At 43.0% G+C, this 23,529-nt stretch overlaps 1 protein-coding gene across 1 annotated transcript in view; it reads right to left on the bottom strand.

The window, feature by feature from the left end:
* zfpm2a (zinc finger protein, FOG family member 2a) overlaps positions 1-23,529 on the bottom strand; it is a 137,567-nt gene that overhangs the window by 98,147 nt on the left and 15,891 nt on the right. The window contains exon 2 of the mRNA XM_034874020.1: positions 1,708-1,866. Coding sequence (XP_034729911.1) covers positions 1,708-1,866 — 159 coding nt within the window. The remainder of the gene's footprint in view (positions 1-1,707; positions 1,867-23,529) is intronic.

Below are 23,529 nucleotides of genomic sequence, written 5' to 3'. Positions count from 1 at the left end.
TCCTGTGATGGCAAGGTGTGACCGAAATGAAACAAACACACAAAGGAGCCATCTAATTGAATTGGAGTTCAAAGAGTGCTCGGGTTGCATTTGGCGACGCCGAGGCGCTTTAAAGTGCTGGACCTCCGAGCAGTAGCAGGTGCTGCTGAGTGTTCACAGAGCGTCAGCGCCGGCTCAAAGGGAAGCGCCACGCTCTCCAGTGCATTGGCGTTAGCACAGCGCTATCACACAGGGAGGGGGAGAGCCGGTGTTGCCCGTGCCATCGCTGTCTCAGATCAAACCACTGCTCTTGGATGGATTGCTGGATCAAATATCAGAATGGATAGTTTCAACTCAAGGCAGTGATGCGGGAGAATTTGTCATATGGATACAAGTTGGGCCAGGTTTGATGTGAACATCATGATTTTTTTCACTTTTAGAAGCTGGAATTTAAAGAGCCCCTATTGTTCTTTTTTGGATTCCTCCCATCTTATATTGCCTTATATAGTTTTTTGTATATGTAATACATGTATGAAGTACAAAAAAACACATCTTACTCCATTTTACTTCTTCAACTACCTTAAAACAGCTCATCCACATTCCCGTTTGAGACTCCTCAATTAGTGATGCAACTGATTGAGAATGCCAGTCCAGTTTTGAGATTTAAGCTGCCCATAGGTGACCAATGGTTGACCAATCACAGAGTGGGTCAGCTGACCAATCAGAGCAGACTGGGCCCAATGCAAGTGTCTTTTTAAGCTTGCTATTTTAAGCGCCCATGTCATATGACTACCCAATGCGCCTGCCCATCCGTGCGCCCATGGGCGTGCTGGTCTTACATGGAGGTGTGTTCAGGTGCACTCTTGGTGTATTGCTATCTTTAGGCAGCGGGAAGGCGGTTGCGCCATTGACCAACAAAAAACCTGGTCTGAAGTCAATAGTTCAACATTTCACAGATTAATAAAATGGGCCAAGGCTTGTGCACACACAGGGAAGCACAGCAGGACACACACACGCTAAAGACATTATATATCACATTAGGCAGCACGGTGGCTAAGTGGTTAGCATTTCTGCTTCACAGCAACTTTCAAACTCAAGTTTCTTGGTTTGGATCCAGGTCGTTCCAGGCCTTTCTGTGTGGAGTTTGTGTGTTCTCCCCGTTTTTGTAGGTAGGCATATAGTTGAAAAATAGCCAATTGGCTAACACTGGTGCATTTACAGAAATGTCCATTACTCAAATAAACAAGATAAATGAAATAAAACTAATGAGGGTGCAAATCCGCCATTATAATAGAAATGTGGCAATGTACAAATGCGCCTGGCTTTTAAAGGGAATGGGAGATGACCTCTGATTGGTTGATGGCATGTTACGCCCAAAACACACCTAATATTTAATGAAGACACTAACTACAGCCCTTTTGAACCTTGCGCCTGGCGCACCGACCCTTTATTCCGCCGTTAAACTAACAAAAGTGGACTTGGCCACGCCCAAAACGCACCTGGGCCATGCGCTTCACGCCGTGCTGATGATTGAAATAGAGCCTGCAATGTTTTTTGAACATCAAACCATGTAAACCCATTACAGTAGGCCAAACATGGTATATGCTGAAAAGGGGTATATATGGTTCTTGCAATATTATTTGTGATGCTTTGCAATGGGTGCCTTTAACACATTGTTACACGTCAGGTATTGCATAAAGCGGCTCAGAAGAAGTTAACGATCCTCACCTTTGTTGCAGAAGTACTCCATGTCTTCGCAGCTCATGTTCTCGGCCTCAAACTCGGCGGAGAAGTTCTCCTCCGCCGAGAACTCGTCTTTGGCCAAGAGCTCGTTCTCCTCGGAGACGCACTCTTCCCCCTCTTCCTCCAGGCCATCCTCCAGAGGACCTGAGGGACCACGCGCAGAACACACAAACACACACACACACACAAGCACACTCAAATGAGATGTTGAGCAGTTGCATCACATCCTCCAGGCTCTCCAAAAAAATGTCTCCTTGGTTCTTTTGAGATACCCAACAAGCAGATGCATCTGCAAGTGCAACACTGTCTATATTCGCCATGTTCACACACTCAGTATAGACAAAGACAACGCCATGTCAATAAAGAATATTATTTTTCCATTATATTTTACAAAGGTCCCTCCATCATAACAATTGAAAAAGCCCTTTGAGACGTTTCTGAAAAACAAGCTGACTCGCAGCCAAGGTGAGCGTTGACGCTAATCCGTTACCTGCAAAACAGACGGAGGGAGGAAGGGTTGGGGTGGGGGTGGGGGGGGGGGGATAGTTCCTTTCCAGACTTTTCATTCAGGCATCAGCATGGGAGGAGGAAAGAAAATACTTTTTATTAATTTGTTAGCCTTATCACAGGGTACAATGTTGATTTTCCATTTACATTCCATGCCTCCGGGTAATACACCAGTGCAATCTTAAAGGAGACACTTTTTCCGTGTGATTAATGTTTTCCCCCCTCTGTGCAATATTATTTCTTTAAATCTAAATGATTTCCGAGTTTTGCTTGTAGCTGTACATCTCTTTTGGTATTTGCATATTCACATTTTTGCTGCAATCAAGGACCTTGATGGAATTACTGTACTGCCACCTGAATTGTATTAGTTCTGAAAAACATCTCATCCGGCGTTTGGATGTTATTAAGATAATGTGCCTCTTGCGCACCTCTCCTTTCCACCAATGCCCGCATATGAAAACACCTTAGCAGAGAAGTGGTGGAGCATCCCAAGTTTAAGGTTAGTTTTGAAATAATACAAGAAACCCGCGTCAATTTCATTGAAAACAGAATCTCTTCCTCAGTGTGTGTTTAAAGGAATAACCACATCAAAAGTGCTGCCATCACCGCCTGCTAGATGTGGATGCTGTCTCTGTTTTTCGCCTGTCACACACGAGCTGTGTTGCAGCCTCTTGTGTGTCATTCAGGAGCTCAAACAGAGTGCGCTGATATCCTCTCGACACCTTTCAACGTGTCTGTTCTATTGTAGCGAGAGTGAGCCCCTCAGCTTTAATAAAGCAATAATTTCAGTTCAAAAAAAGTGGGGTGTGCCTCTCCTGTTTCTCTTTCTTCCCCTGAACCGAGCCTCATAAAAGACCCCCCTGATGTCCACAAACTGCTTGCTCTTTTCATTAGTCTTACAAATGACTCCTTTGTAGAAGCCTACATCTGCAGGAGCCCCGGACATGAAACAAATTAGCACACAGATCTCAAATAGACACTGTGGAGGCTGGGTGCTGCTTTTAATTTAGGATACAGTTTTACGATCTTATCTGATGCCTCGCGCTGATTCGCCTATGAGTGGAGCGAGGCGTGAAGTGACTGGATGAGTCTACCATCGCTTGAGATGATACCGAGAGATAAATATCGCAATGTCAAGGAGAGATTATATGAGTGGCGTTAAAAGGACCTGCCGAGGCAATTGAGGCCAGTGTGAAAGAAAGCGGGGAAATACATTTCTATACACACACTCTGTACACATTCCATTACACAGCTGAATAAGAACTGTGTGTACAACTAAACGATTCTTCCTCTGTTGCCGGCGAATACAGCAGCACTATTGCACCATAGAAAATAGACCTACAGTGTTGCGCGATAATAAGGGTAAAGGGAGATCCAAGATAAACTTCATGGTCAATAAGACACAAAGATTAGGTAGATAAGATGAGATAGAATTGGGGTTTAATAGACTCGGAATAAGGGCATCTCACTTCCCCACTCTAACAGATAGCAACTAAATGGAGCTTTTTCAAACTGATAGAGATACTGGAGGCCTTTCTGAATATGGAAAAATGAAATACTCCACCCAGTCGGAGACATTAAAGGAGGGTCTGATGGCTACTTTGTGGCCACTGCGTAGATTACCAAAGTTTGTGCGCATTCTCACGTGTTTAGTTTATTATACAGTATTCATTGCACAGAGAGACCTGAAATTATTTCAGAGACAGCAATGATAAGAATAATGACTTTCTAAACGACCAGCACCACACTCCTAACTCATTTTCTGATAGTGGCGTCCCCGCTATATTTAGTTGTGTACTGTTTAAAATCCTGTCACATTCGCTGTGTGACCCGCCGCTTGTTGGTGCATTTCTATAGGGTCTGCTGACGAATTGGGCCAGAGGAATGCATGCTGCCTCGCCCTCTTATCAAGCCTCCTCTGGAGTTCAGATGGCCAACGACACCGCGGCGAGAGAGAGCGTCCGCATTTCACGTCGCCACAGAAAACAACGCAGCGTGCCTTCAAATGGTGCACTCGTTTAAACTCGAACCTCAAAATTGATATGAGGTGATGTTGGAATTAAAAAAGCAAAGAACTGTTTAAGAAACGTACTTGGAAATCTATTCGGTAAACCATGTGGAACCCATGCTAAAGTTGACTAAAAAGAGGAATAAAAATTGATTTTTGGAAATTGATCTTAATGCCTTAATTCATTCAATTAGGTAAAATCCAACCTTTAAGCAAACCAATTTTCTTTGTGAATGAAAGGAAATTGGTCAAATACCCTTCACCATACATAGAGATAGGCATGGGGAACTTTCCATAAAATCATCTTTCAATGCAAATCTAACCGGCTATAAAGCTAACTGAAATAACACCATGCCAATCTCAAGGTATGGTGAAGGGTATGTGATGATGTGGGGGGGGGGGGGGGGTATTTTAATTCCAAAGGCCAAGGGAACATTATCAGGATGTACAGTATCCTGATCCATAAAATAACTGGCCTTTAAATAATAAAAATGTGCCTGCCTCTATGGGAATTTAACATAGGGGGGTGTATACTTATGCCCCCTGTGTTTTAAGGACTACATTTATTTATTCATGATACAGTATTTATTCACAAAGAAAATTGGTTTAGTTAAATGTTGGATTTTTTCAAATTTTTTAATTAAGGCATTAAGATCAAATTCCAAAAGATGATTTTTTTAAGTATTATTCTTTTTAGCATGGGTTCCTAAACTTATGAGCAGCCCTGTATAACTCACAAACCCTGCTTTGCTCCATGCGGCAAACCTTACACTAGTATACTGTTTACAAAAAGGAAAACCATATTTCTATTAAATGGCAAGCTATTTTTCATCTCTTACTACGTGAGATCCCGGGCTCTGTGCGTAAAGTTTTTCCTGCTTGTCCCTACCGCCAATAACAAACACTGTTAGATCTTGGTAGAAACATGCTGCATTCTTATTGGCTCACTGACACTGATGAGATTTACTCCTTAGGTTTTAAAATTGGGTATTGAATGATGAGGCATTTTTTAATCAGTTAATCGGGAAAACCATCAGATTCGTAAAGTGAATATGTATTAGTCCCAGTCCTACAATACCTATCTATCCCCTGAAGTCTGACAGCTGTTCAGGTCAGACTTTCAAGTGCTAATTCATGAGCTTGACTTTCTAGAGAAAGGCTTGGTTTGCTAAAAAATTCATCCTAGCACAAAGACTCATATCTGCTCAATTTTCAGAGGATGTTTTAGGAAACTGCACCCTCGTCTGAACTTCCTTTCAGTCAGGGTCAGTGTCCAGGTATCTCACCCGCCCCCACCCCCCTGCCCTGAACTGTATCATCCGCATTCATCAGTACTCTTCCTCTGCCGACCGGAGAGAGAAATCTCAGCCCTGTTCAAACAGTCATGCAGGCAGGAGCAGCCAATGCTAATAGAGACATTGGTAGCTGAATGCAGGCTTGATCACAGTGGCTCTTTTGTTCGTGGCGTGGCCTCTGTCTGATAGGGATCGGCCATGTGGAGTGGAGCTCCGGAGTGGGATATGGTAATGCCCCCACTGAGTCTATAAAATGGGGTGATACTCTGAGACCATATGATGGACAGAGGATTAATGAGTCACAGAGGAAGGGGAGCGGGGAAGAGAGGAGTACGGACAGAGGTGGTGGAATGAGCATATCTTTCAGGAAAACACTCTGTACACGAGTCTGAGCCTCAGTGGACTAAAACAGAAAATGGAAGGGGAAAAAAAAACACAGATATGCCAACCTTGCCTCTGAAAACTCACACTTTAAAAAACAAACAGAGGAGCTCTAAACAACTGTGTGTATGTGCAAAAGTGACTAATTTCATGGCGTGCTTTTTCGGCTGTCCGCAATGTGGGGAGCTTGTGGTCGCGCTGTGATAGCGATACCTCACATTATCAGCAGGCTCCACAGTGTGATGTGTGGATCACAAACCCGGCCTCCTCTATAGCTCCCTAATTAGAGGTGAGGTAATTGAATCTGACAGAACAAAGCCGCAGATCTCTATAAGCGTGGAAATCATTTTTTGCTCCCACCTATACAGTTTTTCATCCAAAAGGTCCATTGAAAATGTGTCCAAGCTGGCCTGGGGATAAAACGCAGCACCTGAGACTAAACATGAATGCATAATGCAGCGCGAAAAAAATCCAACACGGCCACACGGCTCAACCTCTGCCAACTGCGCTCCCTGAGACTGCTCCTTTGTGCCAACACCGATACTGGGCCTTCGTCACTTCCAGATGAACACACACATTCGCTGCAGGACTATTTAAAGTGCTCATATTATGCTCATTTTCAAATTCATAATTGTATTTAGAAGTTGTACCAGAATTGGTTTGCATGGTTTAATATTCAAAAAACACCATACTTTTGTTGTACTACACATAGCCACAGCTCATCTTTTCACCCTGTGTGTTGAGCTCTCTGTTTTAGCCACAGAGGCGTCTCTCTTCTATTCCTTCTATTCTATTCTTTGCCGGGAGTTGCACATGCCCAGTAGCTATGTAAGGACTACTAGCCAGTCGGAAGCAGAGTATGAGGCTGTGGCCTGACAGTACCTAGGTAAGGACTACTAGCCAGTCAGAAGCCAAGTATGAGGACCCTGACAGTACCTAGGTAAATACTACTAGCCAGTCAGAAGCAGAGTATGAGGCTGTGCCCTGACAGTACCTAGGTAAGGACTACTAACCAGTCAGAAGCAGAGCCTGAGGGTGTGCCCTGACAGTACCTAGGTAAGGACTACTAGCCAGTCAGAAGCAGAGTATGAGACCCTGACAGTACCTAGGTAAGGACTACTAGCCAGTCAGAAGCAGAGTATGGGGCCCTGACAGTACCTAGGTAAGGACTACTAGCCAGTCAGAAGCAGAGTATGAGGCCCTGACAGTACCTAGGTAAGGACTACTAGCCAGTCAGAAGCAGAGTATGAGGCCCTGTCTTTTTGGGTCCTACTCTACTCTGGTACTCAGTCTCCTTAAGGTGGATTTTGAGATTTTTCACTTTGTAGACCTATAACGTGCACAAAGCGATGTATAACAAAATAAAGGTAAAGGGAAAAAGACAAAAATGCATAATATGAGCACTTTAAACTTCTACAGGGGAGGAGGAATAGACTTTAGAAGTTGCATCAGGGACAGAGCAGGTGTGGGTGGCTTCTAGGGCTTCCAGCCCCAAATGCTTTCTAATGTAAAAGCCCCAAATCTTTAAGGTTTTTAAAACACCTTTAACTTGTCTATGCTATAACCATTACTAGCACTATGCTATTTCCTGAAGAAATCAAGTTAAATTAAGGACACCATTGATTTAACATTCATTCTCTAATCCAGCATAGTATAACAAAAATAGGTTTCAAGATTTTGTTTTTGCCATATTCTAACCTAGATTATGTTATATAACCTAAAAATAGCAACATCAGGCAATGCTGGCCTCTTTTTAAGCGGTAGAAGGGAAAATAAGTCATTTTCAGTATTTGTTCTTCTGATTTCAGAACCATAAAGACATATGGAGAAAAATTAGATACAAGATAGGATGCTGGCTTTTTTTCCCTCTTGGCAGCTATCATGTTTTACTAAAATGATGTAGGGATTTATAGGCATTGCATATGGCTGCCATAAATGGGAAAACCTTCTAGGTTTGGGCCCAAAATGTTTTTCCAACTTCCGGCTCCGCCACTTTGTTGCAAGTACCTGGAGAAAAACACTCCACACTGACAACAAAGTGGGAAAATAGGAAAAACTGTTTAGTGTGGAAGAGTTGGGAAGGCTGAGAGAGAAGAGAAAGAGAAGGGGGGAGAAAGTGGAGAGAGGCGAGGGGAGACTGGCGGCAATACTCTCTCCTCCGCTCTAATGACCTTTGGGAAGCAGAGGGCTCCCTCAGCCTTGGAGGAGACTTAGTGTATACGTTACAGGGCTCAGGCCTCTAATTTAATCCTTGATCACTGTAATGAAATAGATACCATTTGCGCAACTCCTAATGGCTTAATATGCTACAGGAACCCTCAAAGGAATTTTTCATTTCTAACATCTTTTTTTTCATACTGCGTTAACACGACCCCTAAAAAAAAAGAGCCAGTTGTACTCTGTGATCAAACTAAATGTGAAGCTAATGCTGTAACACAAGAAGTCAAAAGTAAAATTACCATTTGTATACTGTCTGTGAATGACTGCTTGTGTGAGTGTGTGTGTGTGTGTGTGGGGGGGGGGGGGGGGGGGGGGGGGGGGGGGGGGGGGGGGGGGGGGGGGGGGGGGGGGGGGGGGGGGGGGGGGGGGGGGGGGGGTGCGGGGAGGAGCGCGGAACAGCTTCAGTGGAGACTGATGTTTTCTCCGAGCTGCAGTCTGTGAACCAAGAATAAGCAATGGTATTGTTTAACTTGATTTTCCGGTTGCTAAGCAATGTAATTCTCGTGATTAGAAATGGCTGCCTTCCTAAATTCGGGCACTTACAATCAACAGTCAACAAACGGCTTGAAAACCCAGCACCGACGCCGGTTTGGAAATTGCGGTGGGAGGGAGAGAGGGAGGGAGGGCGGGTTCATGGAAGGGGGGGGATGAGCAAATGCACTCACATCCTTGGAAAAAAAAAAAAAAAACACGAACATACGCACTCGCCTGTGAGATGACAAGGCATCTAAATGCAATATGATGACGTCATGCATTTAGATGGCCCGTCGAGTTTACATTAGGTTAGGAGACACACACATCGCCTGGGAAAAAACAGTATCCCTGTCAATATCGCTGTCTCCATGTCGCTTCAGGCCCTCATGCAGAATAATGTACTGAATAAGGTCTCAAATGCACCAGTTCTATTGGAGAATCCTAATCCAATCAGACCCAACGTCGGGTGTGTTTTGCGGAGTCGCTCGGTCCTGTGTTGCTGCGCCCGGTGTTTCTGTCTGGACTGTTGAAGGGGAATAACACGCTCTCACTTCTTTGTCCAATGAATTGGAATTGGAATGGCATGAAAACATGCTGGCATTTGACTACGCCATTAAAATGCTGGAGGCACCTCTGAGCGTGCCCGAGGGCTTCAGCAGACGCCAGCCAGTTTCTCTGTGGAGTTAGCTGGGTCCCGCTTCACTCTACTGCCTCTACTCGCCTCTCTAGAGTTTAGAAAGACACAACCACGCACACACACGCACCCACAAACACGTCCAAGTGGACACTGGTACATTGTTTTGGTCCATAAAAGTCACAAAGCTTGTTCTCCAAGTGTGGGCTTCGCTAACAGGGTAACATTTTGCTTTGCAGGGACGAATTAAAATGCTGTTAAAACGGCCAGTCTGCTCTACTTCAGCATCCTAGAGGCCTTTCCTGTGTTACACACTGGCTTCTCCTTGGGCTGAATGATTTAATGTTGTCATTCTGTTACTTATAAGGAAATAAAAGTCAACCATGTGCCTGTACACCGGATGTGACAGCTGAGACAAAGCAGGTAAAATATGCGTGGTCTTAATTACTGGTGTATAAGCGAGCTTTTTCACTGGAACGTTCACTTTTTTAATGAAGCCATTGAGTGAGGCTCCTCCAGGGAGCTATCATGGTTAAGTGGGGGCATCCATCTTCAGCCATTGGCTCGTCTGCAGACGAGCGGAGGCTCTGTCTGCAGCTCGCTCTCACCTCATATTGGCTCACTTTATCTCCACTAAGTAAAGTCTGTTGGAAGGTGCTAAAAGTGGACAAGAAAATACTTTTCTCCCCCTTAGCTCTGATGAGGACGAGAGAGTTTTCATCCTGCAGCAGCGCCAGCCACTTCCCTGTGTCCTAAGTGCTTAATAAGATGCTGCTGTTTAACCTGAAAAAGCATCGCATTCATAACAATCAGCTGCAAAATAGCAGCATTGTAAAAGCAGCCTCCGCAACATTTAGCTTTTAGCCGAGCATCATTTCAAAGAATTTAATGGGGAGCCTTCAGAAAAAAGGAAAAATGATAACTGTATCAAACAATGTAGATAAAACAATATTTTCCCATCAAGGAATTTCTATGAAATGGATATATCTAAGATGTCAATTTCATTCCAGTATTATGAAAGATGGGGTGGGGTGGGGGGGGTCCTTTTGCAATAAATTCGTCATTAATTTAATTCTAATTTTCCTCTGGTTCCTATTTCTACTATTGATAGTTCCACTTCTTCTTAATACCTCGGATAAGGGGGAGAAAATCATTGCATTAACTCGGCGGAGGCTGCGAGCGGCAGATAGGATCGGAATATTACCAATGCCAAAAGAAGTGTGAAGTCTGATGAACATTTCAAAAGAACAATTCTTTATGGATCAGCTAAATCTTTTCCACTTTTTAATTAAAAGTAAAGAAAATAGAAGTTAATTATCCTGTAAAGATTAGCTGGTGGGCATCTTTCTGTAAATTAGTTCTAATTAAAAGGAAATTGTCAAATGACATTCAAAGCACTGTCCTTTAAAACACAGACCACCCCCCCCCCCCCCCCCCCCCCCCCCCCCCCCCCCCCCCCCCCCCCCCCCACCAAGCCTCCCTCCTAATTCTTGATCTGGCCATGTGAAGCTTCTTGCTGGAAGATTAGGATTCTGCACCCACACACACACACACACACACACAGACACTGACACTCAGAACCACACACACACACACACACACTGCTCCCTGGTTAGCAGGCCTCTAGCATTGTGAAACACTGCTGCATCAATTGGGAGCTAGATAAATACTCCTCGTTGATAAATGATTGCAATGATTAGCTGATATTGGCTTTTTATGAAATATCTGATATTAGTCACACGCTTCAGTCTAGAAAACGTGAGATTTTTATTACGAAATATGACTGATTTTGTCGTGAAACAAACATATTAAAGATGCATGACACAAAAAGCAGCTCACTCTAAAACGTCTATGTAGACGGTAGAAAAGTGGGGATATATTCAAATCTGTGGCATAGAATAGCACTGAAAGATATTAAACACCCATAGCAGTAATACCAATTCAAAGGGATGCAGCTGTGGATTATTTTCATAATAGAGCAATCTGACAACACCTTTTCCTCGGTTCATATGTTCAAAAATGTGAGAAAAATAGTTCTAAGAGCCCAATTTGATGTCTTTAAATCTCTTGTTTTGTCCATCCAAGGATGTAAGACACGCAAAGGGGGACAAGTCCTCACATTTGAGAAGCTGGAACCAAAGAATGCATGATATTTTTGCATGCTTACTGTAAAACAATCAACATTTACATTCGTTTTCATTGGATCCCTAATTGAATAATTGACTAATCATTTAATCTGATGTCATTATCGGCCTACACCTCTAAGTCAAAGCCTACTGTAGCTTGCTTGGTACTTTCCTGCCACAAAAACAAAAAGAACACACTCGGTCCTTAAGCAAAGCTTCACTATCATCGCTTCACAAATAAATGATGAATCAGACGGCCTTCCTATGTGTGTTACTGTACAGCTTTCATCTGATTTCGCGAGGATTTCATCATTCTTTGTCGAAAGCACGGCTGTTGCTCCCATGCACACTCATTGTGTCGAACCAGATTCCAGCAGTGTAGCCCGACAGAAGAGAGAAGGAAAAAACAGTGCTGAAGCTTCTCCATCTGCTCTGGCTAATGATGATGCTCTCCCTGGCCTGGAGCAGAACTGTGCATGGGAGATTTACACCCCATTATACCCCTGGGGCTCTGGAGCTGCACCGCGCTTCCAAAACACCGTCACTCCATCACTTTCCATATGATAGCTGGCAGAGCAGGTAACAATGGACCAGCAACAATGTCTTTTCTGTGTTACTGACATGTGCCTTATTTGGTTGACATAACCTGCCTTGGTGTGTGAGGAGTGGCACTAAGCACGCGGGGAAAAACGCCTGACAGCGACACCATTGAGACAGTTGTAACAATCATACCACACTATGTTTAAAAAACACACACACACCCAGCGGCGTGTGTGTGATAGGAGGCGAGCGACAACAGCAGTGACTGAGGGAGAGGAGGCTGTCTTAGCGATACCCTAATTGGAAGGTTTATAAGTCGTAAATGCTGTTCAATTTGGGCGCTTTAGAACCACTTTAACGCTCTGTGTGGGACCAGCCTTGACATATATTTCCTAAAACAGCTGAGTTAAATGGTGAAAAGCAGTGAGACTACATGTGTGTGTGCATGTGTGTCAGAGAGAGAGAGAGAGACTCGTGCAGGGTGGAAGATGTGGAGAGAGCTGCACTCCTTAGGGATCGAGTTGTTCACACACATTAAATGGAAGTGGCACGGCTCTGACCTTTGAGCCGCTGCACACGAGCAAAGCCGAGGCGCTGTCAAAATATTGCTTCAAAAATGACAATCCACCTCGCCAGTCCCGGGCCTTGACACGGCAGGCAAGGGGGGGGGAGAGCCGTAACCCGCTGATCCCGACGTTACAAATGAGGGGATTATCATGACAACAAACCGCAGCTTTTCGACACACCGCGTACCCTAAAGATATTCTGGCATTGGGCCCTTATTATCAGCAATGTCCCACGCAGATAGCTCAGAGATGACTCTCGGAGCAGGCGCCCAAAAAAAAAATAAATTGTGTGTCAAAGTCCTACATCGTTCTTTAAATCAAGCTTTGCAAAATAACTTATTTCTATCTGCGCCAACTTGTGCCGTTACGATATTACACTTCATGTTTCTGAATTTGGGATTTGGCAGCATAGCGGCTTCTTCCCCCAATCTTCATTTACACCTATGTAATAGTCAAGTCCACAGAGAATAACCCAATCGTAAAGAATACCCAAAAAATCACAAGCAAATTACTAGTGCTCTGAGAGGAAGCCTAGGAGGAACAAAGACAGGCAGCCATAATTATATCTTGGCGTGTATAGCATGTCAATGGGCCACCTTCGTTCTGGAGGACATTCCCTCGGGCCCCTCAGGCATCAAAATGATGTCCAAATTATTTTGTGCTCTATTGCAGCATGGCGTGATTATCATATTTACTGGTGGTGCATTATGACAACATTGATGTTTACACCTGTCTCCGTGAGAAGGAAAGGTTTACACTCGGTAATTTAGCAAATGTACAGTATGCATATGAGCTTGTTGGCAGGGATTTAAATTAGGTCAGAAATGGAATACATCAATAGCAACCCATATGTGCATCTTCTTTTTTTTTTTCTCTCTGCCTCCCCTCCCCGGCCGTCTTTGCTCAGAAGCTTGGCGATGAAGCAGCTTGACGACTGCAGAAGTGTGATATGTGCAAATCACATTTGCAGATGAGCTTGAAACTCCCTTTTAATATTCAGATATCAGACATCCTTGCACTGAGAAGCCCGCTAAGACGCGATTCGGAAAGAGGGGGGGGGGAGCAAGATCTGCGTCATTAAGGGAATCGTTAGAGGCTCGGGTTTACATTTTTACATATTTCACAAAAATGTACAACCTAGTAAAAACATCGGCAGTTATTTGTGATAACAATGCAAATTTTGTTGTTGTCAGGGAGCACATGAAGATTCTGTCAAAATCCAAAGTCGCTCAGGTCTTTCTTTTTTTCTCTCTCTCTCTCTCTCTCTCTCTCTCTCTCTTGGTGGCTTAACACCCTCAGCTTATTGGCGCTTTGATTTCCTCCATATTTTTTCCCCGAGAAGTCACACAGGCTCGTGGAGTCAGAGACGGAGAAAGGTGTGTTTGCCACGAGGCACGGGGGACACGTGTCCCTATATCCTGCCAATAGCTCATCAAACACACAGGCCTGTGGATGGACGCACGCCCGGACGGCGTTTAGGACGTCTAAACAGCATCCGCTCTGCCACGCAAACCATTACTGACTCCTGTTTACTTGCTTCAATCAGAGCCGCAAAGAAAAGCCCCCGTTTCCTGAGCGTTTTCTGCACACAAATGCTCCGCGAGGACAACAACAACAACACCACTACAAGGTTGCATTTCCCCCCTCGCGGTCCTCCTCCAATGCTACAGTACAGTGACGCTATGATAACAATGTTTCTGCTTTACATCCTCAACTTTTTCATTGGATGACAGAATGTGGCCTCTGCAATTTCCCCCCCTACCTCCTTCATTTTCGCCCTGCGCCAAATTTGTCTCTGTGCCATTTTAATTACAGCCAAGGCAATCTTTATGGTGGTATTCTCCGAGAACACCAATCTGCAAAAAAGGTGATAAGTAGAACCGCCACCCAGCTTTGGTATCAGTAATAAACAGACCCTTAATTGAATAATTTGACCTAAGAGGCTGATCCCGGGAAGTAGCATGTTGGAAAAAAATTATTTGGAATATTGAAGACACATTTCAATGTTTCGCGTGACGCCTGCAGTCGGAGAACACACAGTGGATTTGGCTGGTTGCCCACCCAACTTGCCCATATGGGCCATGGCGAGTCTTTACGGAACAGATAAGTGAGCCTTTGGTATCCTGGAAGCACTCAGATGTCTGTATGTGTGTGTGTGTGAGTGTGGGGGGGAGGCGCTAAACAAGTATGCATGTGTCTGTGTGCAGGCGTGTGTGTGCATGTGTCCGATATTTAAGATGGGGGGAAGGGGGAAGAGTGTGAAGTGTGCCCACTCAAGGTCCATCCCCAGCTAGCAGCCACATGGGCACACATCCTCACTACGTCCCCTAGCCCCACACACACACACACACACACACACACACACACACACACACACACACACACGGCAGCTTTCCACAGAGCCTTAGAGACAATGACTCGCGGCCCCTTCCTGTTTAAGGATAGCTGTCAGAGGATGATGGCTCTGATTCAACACTGCAGCAGGTTTGCACAGAGCTCCATGATAAAAACAGAAAAGAAAAGCTTTGACTCTCTCTCCTCTGCCTCTCTCTCTCCCTCTGCCTCTGCCTGTGTGTCTCTGTCTTCCCTCTCACTCTCTCCATCACTCTCCCTCTCCCTCCACAGTTCAACACTGATTTGACTGCTAGCATAATTTTGCAGAGGAGACTATTTGCAGATGCAGCAGAGTTATCAATCCGAACAGACACACAATCCGGGTCCAATGTCACTTCTCCTCATTATGTTAATGGTTAATACATGCAAATGAAAACATTCCGGCAATTTGATTTCTTTGAAGATAGTTTGCATATTGTCTTAGCCATAATGATGGTACACTTTCTCCCCAGCTTGGATTTATGCAAGGCTAGTTAGTTCATTTTTATCAGCTCTGAGTTCATTTCTAGGGCTACTGGAATGTGTTTTCCCCTTCCCCTCACTATTTAACTAATTAGGATTCAGGTACCATAAGCAGATTTTTCACGCTATTGGTGTTTTTCTTAATTAAGAAACAAATGAATTCTCCCCAGCAAAATAGATGGAACAACGGGATAGGGTGCCAGGGGCCAGATGCGGCGCTTCTTAATTAGAAGTCACTCCATTGTCTGAGGTTTTTTAATGAAGCTCCAATCTAAATGGATATCAAAAAAGCTTCTAGTGAAGAGAGAGAAAAAAACACACACACACCGGCCATTTAAAATAATAAGGAAATAAAGATAATGAAAGACAAAAGATATGTACTGGCAGCCCCGGCTCACACCTCCAGTTCAGTGCACGCGGTGCTCCCGTCACCTCTGGGTGAGCCCTATTAAAACAGCTCGATCCCTCGCCCTCCCCTGCCCGCCTGCAGCCACGTCTAATGTTCTGCCAAGCCAACAGTGAACACGCTCTCTTTTCAACTTCTCATCAAAGGTGGAAGTTTCATTACCCCGTGGATGGTTATCAACTAACTATTACTGAAAACTGTTGCAGCTGTCAACTTCCTGTCTCGGTTTTGAAGAAACAGTGGAGGCTTTAAAGCCTGAAATCCGCTAATCGTATCAATGCGATAGGGCTGATGTTGTGCGCGGGGGATGGGCAACGCAAAATGTCCAATTAGCTGGAACAAATTGTCACCTCAACACAATATGGAAGATAGAACAAAATGTTTGCAATTAGATTCGAGCACCTGGGCTGTGGATGTTAAAACTTGAAGAAAACGCTGCAGATGGACCAAAGAAAAGTTTTTGTTTTGAAGTTAATTTGCATGGGGGTTGGTTTCCGTGTGAAGCCCAATCATCTCGGTCAGCCACGCTGATGTTGCCGCGCCGGTGACTGAAGGCGATAACATCGGGACTGTTTGTGACTGAAATAAAAAACCCGTGGCATGCCCATATGTGCCGCCAACCCCATCAGTTCTTCTTCAGACGGCATGGCTTAGGAGCTCCCAGAGGATGGGCCAGTGCCCACTGATACGGGCCCAGCAACCGTCTTGTCCAGGCCAAGTATCCCTGCGCCCAAGGGCTGTGCCATCAATGCCATGACTTGTGCCAGACTGGATCCCACCCAGCAATCCATTTCAAAGGCTTTTTTTTTTTTTTTTTTTTATATGGATCAGGTATGCAGTGTGATTTTCCTTTCCCTTTGTAATGCGCCGTGTCAAAGGCGAGCTAGGCTCACTTTAAAGTCATAAACTAGTTTTTTTTGCCGCCTTTCATTTGGAATGGAGACGTAATTGATTTCTGACTTTCCAAATGTCATGTTGGAAGAGATGAGAAAAAACAGAGCAATGTCCTAAAAAAAGAAAATAAATCAATCAAAAGTCAATATGGGCATGTGGATTTTGATAGAATTAAGTGTTTGGGTTTTTTTATTTATAAGGTGTTAATCAATAGTGAGCAACTACTGACGTAGCTATCATCTAAATGATTCCCAGGGGAATTTAACTTTCATGGAGAGTATCTTATTGAATAAAATAACAGCTTAATAATGTATTTGTTGTCTAAATCTGCCCGAAACATTAAAAGAGCATCACTTCACAATTTACCCATGCGGAATATTTGAGTGAAACACAATTTACTGATTAATTTCTCTGTGTTCACATCTGCGTGAAAATTTTTTTTTTAAAGAGAAGTAACTTTCTTAATATAAAGTCAGATTTTTTTTGAAACACCTCTATTTATCCACACATTACCATAATCCGCTGGATGTTCACTCGTGTGCTTTCTATCGTTTAGAGCATTACTTGTTTATTTATATCTGTGAATGAGATTAGAGGGGGAGATTACTTAGCCCAGGCACATGAATAGCGATCAAAGAGTAGAGGATAATGTAAGTCTTTTGGTGATTGCTCAGCTCTTTTTCAAATCTACCGGTGGAGTATTAGAACAATACAAGTGGCTGTGCTTCATACAGTGTGACAACAATAATACAAAATCCTCAGGGAGCGAGCCGCATGTAAAACACTCCAGATCAACACCCGGTACACTGGCACAAAGTGGCCTCTAATGCAGCAAAAAATTAGCTTTGATCCTGACGAGGGGAACGGCGAAGTAGCAATCAGTTCAGTGAAATGCCATCAATTGACGGACATAAATGCGGTTTTGAGGTTCTGTATCTGTTCAAAGCAATGTGTTTTACAACCTGGGGAACCTCGGCCACGACTAAACAGGCAACATTATGCCCTTGTTATTATTCTAAACAAAAAATGCGGACACAAATATGACACTCTAATCCAGATGATTTATGAAGAACGCTATGACAGCTGGATTGTCTTTTATTGTGTCGGTCTGTGCTGGAGGAAGCACCGGTCCGGCCAATTATCGGTGGCAGGACAGAGAAACCTGTCACTCGGATACGCATGACAAATGAAGAAGGGCGGCACAGCGAAAAAAAAAAAAAAAAAAAAAACGGCAACAAATGAATCTGAAAAATGTGCGCATGCGTGCAAGCGCGACACAAAAACAGAGCCAACTTGCATCAAGCTGTAGTTTTGACAAACAAACTTTGAAAGGAGAATTTATTGGTAGCTGCTAATGAAGGGACGGGTCTTAGGACCAGTTGGCTAATTATTTATCCTGCTGGCTTTATGGCTCTCATTAATTTCCCCCCACTCTCTCTTTACCTTCCATTGAAAGTCTGAAGTCAACCTGCATCTGGTGCTGATAACGCTGGGGTCTCAGCAGCCTCCCAGCATCCCCTCGAACCCACCCACATGCCACCCCACAAGAGAAAAGGAGCTGCTTTAGGTACACAACCACTGGATAATGCCACTGGAAATAGCACTCTGTGCTTCAAATCCACACGGATGTGCTTGCCGATCTGGGAACACATTCAGTGGAGTATATTGGGAGGAGGTTATGCTGCATGTTTTAATTCAGTAAGCTCTATGGCAGGACTCTTGGATGTTACAAGGCAAAGACAAGCAGCTCGGTGGAGCAGGAGCATTAGATGGAAACACTGAAATATGGATTGAATCTTGTACTTTCTGTTAGATTCTGAGATTTGTGTATTTTTTGCTAACTTTAGACTAGTTTTTTTGGCTATGGATGAACCCTACTTTATGTATTGTGTAAAATTGAGGTGCATAATAAACTGGGCCTTACATGTAGTGCGGCCTAAAGAATATACACTGTAAGTAATGGCTGTGAAATCCCCAGTTATTTACTTTAGATTTCACATCAACACTACTGTATATGATTTTTATGGTAGCATGCTGTAAAGTTACATTACAACTGTGTAGACATGACAAAATCACGGTCAATCAATCAAAGCATTACTGTAAAAAAAATCACATTATAGCCACTATAGTACTGAAAATAGTAAAGTAAACTACTGTATTTTTACTTTTTTATCTTCTTTTGTGTTTAATTGTTTTGTTTTTTACAGTGAATACATAAAATACAGTAATTTAAAATATGGTACCTTTACTGTAAAAAAGAATTCCCAGTAACTTGCTGCCAATTGTTGGCAGTAAGTTACTGTAAATCTTACGTAAAATTTGTTACAGTGCACACATAACTTTTTACATTGCCCTACAGTACTAAGCTATTTATATATGTATATACATATTGATTTTTTTATTGTCAACCGTACATGTGGAAGAGATAGTAAATCCTTAATCTTAACTCTATCAGTATACTGTATGTGTATATGTACCTACAGGCCAGTAAGCGTTTTCTCATACTATGTTGCATTCATGTAAGTACATTTTCAGACAGATTTTAATTTTGGAGAACAAAAAATATCTTTAGTTATAATCCCAGAAAAACAGGAATAAAAAAGCGTACCAAACAATGGTACCAATTCTTTTTTAACTTAAATATAGGGAGGGTTGTTTGGGTTTGTTGAATTGGGTTGCCTGTAATTGTCTGGCACCCTCCATCCGATCGTCTCCCTCTCTTCCCTACTCTTTTTGGGTGGGGTTTCGCTGATATCGGCCCACGTTTGGTGCTTTGGTGAGATCACACCCCAGCAGGTCTGAGCTGAAGCTATTCCTGCACCCTCTACCCTCTCTGTCCAACTCCCTCTATCCCTGCCCACCACCTCCTCCTCCTCCTCCTCCTCCTCCACCCGTAGCTGTCAATCAAGTTCACCCCGCGACACAACAATGGACGCCAAGCACCTCACTTGCAAAGACCTCATCGTCAAATCCACAGACGGACCAGACGCCCAATTTCAGCCGTTTCGTCCAAAGAGAGAACTGATAGGCTCCACGCTGGTCACACGTTCAAACGCGACCGAGAGACACAGTGGGTGGAAATTTGCAAAAAAAAAGAAGCAAATATTGTCGGCTACTGACGGCTTCAAACAGCAGAGACTACCTGGGCAGTAAAGAAGCTGCATTACACACAGCACAAGAGAAAGGGGCCTAAAAAACTCTTGGTGCTTTCTTTCATGTTTGTCTTTACAGGGAACCCACAGCATTCACTGCTCTTCTTCTATGCAAAGGAAAGGAAACATGGCACTCTCTGCAGGCTCATGAAATTGAGCAGAACGGCCAGACCTTTCTTATTTTCTTTCTTTCTTTCTTTCTTTCTTTCTTTCGTTTTGAATTTGATGTGTTAGCTCCACCGCACCTTTGGCACATTATTCACATATTTACTGTATATTTTTTTAAATGCTTCAAAGATGAATTAGCATTTTATTCATGATACGTATTTTTCTGCTAAATCTGTCACCACCACCAAACTCCGAATTCTTCAAACTGAACTTTTTACTCAAACACACACACACACACACACATGCAAACACAAACACACCAACTTAATGGGCAGGGAAACTTAACCTTGTTAAGTTCTGTTTCAGTCTCCACATTGCCCCGGTGACGCTCTCTTGCAGTCTTATTGGACTATCAGTGCTCAGGAGTCATGGGCCTGGCCCGTCAAGATAAAACAAACCCTGATGAAATGAACCATGTGGGAGCAGAGAGGGCTGCTCTCTGCTGATGGAAGAAGCCCTGTCACTCGGAGAGGTGAGACTGTTACAGTGGCGTATTGCCCTGGGTGACCTGGCTCACTGCTTGATCTCCAGCGAACTCTCTGCAGAGGCTTCACTGGCACACTATACTGGTCTCAAACAATGGGACCAACCCTTTTTTAACATAAATAAAGGGGTGATCATTTGGGTTTGTTGAATTGGGCTTCCTGTGTTGTGCATTGAGGTGTTTGACGGCCAAAACAAATCATTTCATAAAACAATAATTAGGATTTTCACTTGGGATCAGTTTCAAAATCAACTGTACAAATAGGTATAGATGTAATTTCTATGCTTGTACATATTTGAGCATTTAAATGAACAAGATATATTAAAATGGCATTGCATTGTTACACTGACAAAGGGAAACTGTTGGACCAACTTAAACAAATGACTTCCTTTGGTAACAAGCAAATTAATTATGTTTTTCCAAATCAAATTAATCATGCTGATAAGCACAAACGTTTAATTCAATTCAATTCAATTTTATTTATTGTCTCAAGTCATAACCAGAGTTATCTGAAGACACTTCACAGTCTAGAGAGTAGGTCTAGACCGCACTCCCTAATTTACAAGGACCCAACAGTTCTAGTAGTTCCCTCCAGAGTGGGACAAGGGTAAGAAACATGGGACAGACCCGGGTTCTTGGTAGGCGGGGTCGGAGGGGCCGGTTGGGGGTGTGATGAATAGTGGCAATAACAGTCACAAACAAAAGATAATGGAACAGTGACTAAAAAAAATAGTAGCATAATGAACTACTACAAATAATCGGAGTACTTTCAAATCAAGCGATCTATTAATGCAACTACAATTTAACTACAACTTACTTAAAGTAGACTTAAAGAAGTATTTCCAGTCAAAATGAGACTGTCTTGCCCCTCCCTCCTCCTCCTCATCCTGCCAACACCCCCACCCCCCTCCCATCTGTGCTTTTGCGCACTATTGAAATATGCCAATGTGTTCATCCAGAATATTAAAATACAATGGTCATATTGTTTGATGTAGGCTGATTTAAGGTCATTAGTTTACTATGTACTACACTTACTTAACAGTATGTGGCTGATAATATACTGATTTTCTCTTACTTACAGTACTTCTTTTAAACCTAATTCTTCGAGACGCTTCTTACTACAAGTGACGAGGTCCAACATGAACACTGCCAACGTTAGATCACTTTTGGTTACGTGGGAGATTTCAGTATTTGTCCTGTTTTAACATGGATTTCAAGTGGGCTCAGTTGGTAAAAGGTGACGTGTTTAGATCAAATGTCGATAAAATGCATGAAAGTCTACCACGGGTTAAAGTTAAAAACAGACTTGTGTAAGGGTTTTTACATAATGTTATAACAAACAAAAATACTTTACTTTACCTATAGTGAAAACCAAATCAATTCAACAGAGCAATGGGAGAATTTTCTTTATTTTATTTAACCTTTATTTAACCAGGAAGTCCTGGTCCCAGAATAGAACGCTCAACACAAGACTATCAAACAAAATACTCAGTATGGTTTTAACCCTTTGTTGTCCTCCGGTGACATTTTTGTCCCTTTTTCATGCCACTGTCAATCAAAAAAAGGCAGACTTTTTGATTTGAACTTTTTTGACTGACTGTTGTTAAACTGTTGCTTTTCAAGAAATGTAAAAAAACGTCTGATTTGAAAACATATTATTTATTTTCTTCTTCCAGACAGACATATTGACAAATAGCATTTATTTATGAGTGTGAAGATGCAATGTTTCTGCCTGACAGCGACAACACATGAATTAACTTGGATTTTTACCTATTTTGCGAATATTTAATGTTACAAAGCAATGCCAAACAATGACAGAGGCTTTAAGCAAAGGATCTGAATACTTCTACCACCACTGAACCTCATATCAGCAGCACTCCTATATTTACATCAGTCTGACAGCTGTTCAGATGGGATTGATGACTTGATTGGCATTTCCATCAAGCCATTCATGTATGCATTCAGTAGCTACTGTACTCAGCACAAAAGAAACAGCCCCCTGCATCTTTCCTGTCTGCATCAGCTGTGACATTTTAAATATTCAGCCAGAGTCTGGCAAAGTTGGAGACTGACAAAAATAAGGGACGTTCTCAAATATTCCACGGATTTGACTGAGCCGATGACACAAATCGTTATTTGCCACTTTCAGATCAGAGACATGCACTGTATCGCTATCATTGAGCTGGTCAATATACATCACTTCCACCCAAAGGATTACACCTCTTATCTGAAATGATATTCAATAAAGTATGACCGCAGAAATACAGAGTGGAGTGTTCTTGCTTGGATCTGGCTTATGCTGTGAAGAAGAAGAAGAAGAAGAAAAAAAAAACACTTTATTGGAATTAAGATCCAAGTCAAGATTACCTGAGGAAACAGCAGTTAGATTTCTGTACCAGTGCCACGTCCTACACTTTATTCTCCGCTGCTTGGGGACTAGACCACAGTGTACTGTTCCCCACAAGCCATGGGGGTGTAATAGGATGCCTTTATGAAATATATACAGACTGCACAGCACCATCCACAGATCATAGCATGGGCTAAGGTGTTTGGTGAGCAGGAGTTCTTCCTTTGTGTGTGTGTGTGTGTGTGTTTAAAACGCCCTGCAATCCAAAAACTCAGTGAGGCAACGGCAAAACTTTCCCCGCGACCGTGATATCTCGATCTGGGTTAAAATATTAATCAATTCTCCAATTGAAATCATGAACGAAATCTTTTAACACATGAATTTTCACCATGGATCAACTCCCTATTTGGGGATCCATTCTTAATTTACACATTAACATTACAAAAACATACAAAAATTACAAAAAAAATTGGTTTTTGAAAAAAAAAAATGTTGAGGGTTGCTTCTTCCTTGTACAACTTACAGCACAAGCTCTCTGAGAATCTCTTTTATGGCCAACCACAATTGGTATTGTTACTGAAAATTCCCTAACCTTATTGATATGGAATCGAATCGGAAATGCAATCGGATAGGGACCTGGTGAATCGGAATCGATTCGGGGAAACCATCAGCTACACCCAGCCCTAGTAATATCATCAAGGTGCATGGGATGATAGCACTCGGTTGTTTGTGCTGCCTAATTAGCTGCT

The sequence above is a fragment of the Etheostoma cragini genome, chromosome 6 (genome assembly GCF_013103735.1).
Source record: "Etheostoma cragini isolate CJK2018 chromosome 6, CSU_Ecrag_1.0, whole genome shotgun sequence".
Lineage (NCBI taxonomy): Eukaryota > Metazoa > Chordata > Actinopteri > Perciformes > Percidae > Etheostoma > Etheostoma cragini.
This window is presented reverse-complemented; position numbering and strand designations above follow the sequence as displayed.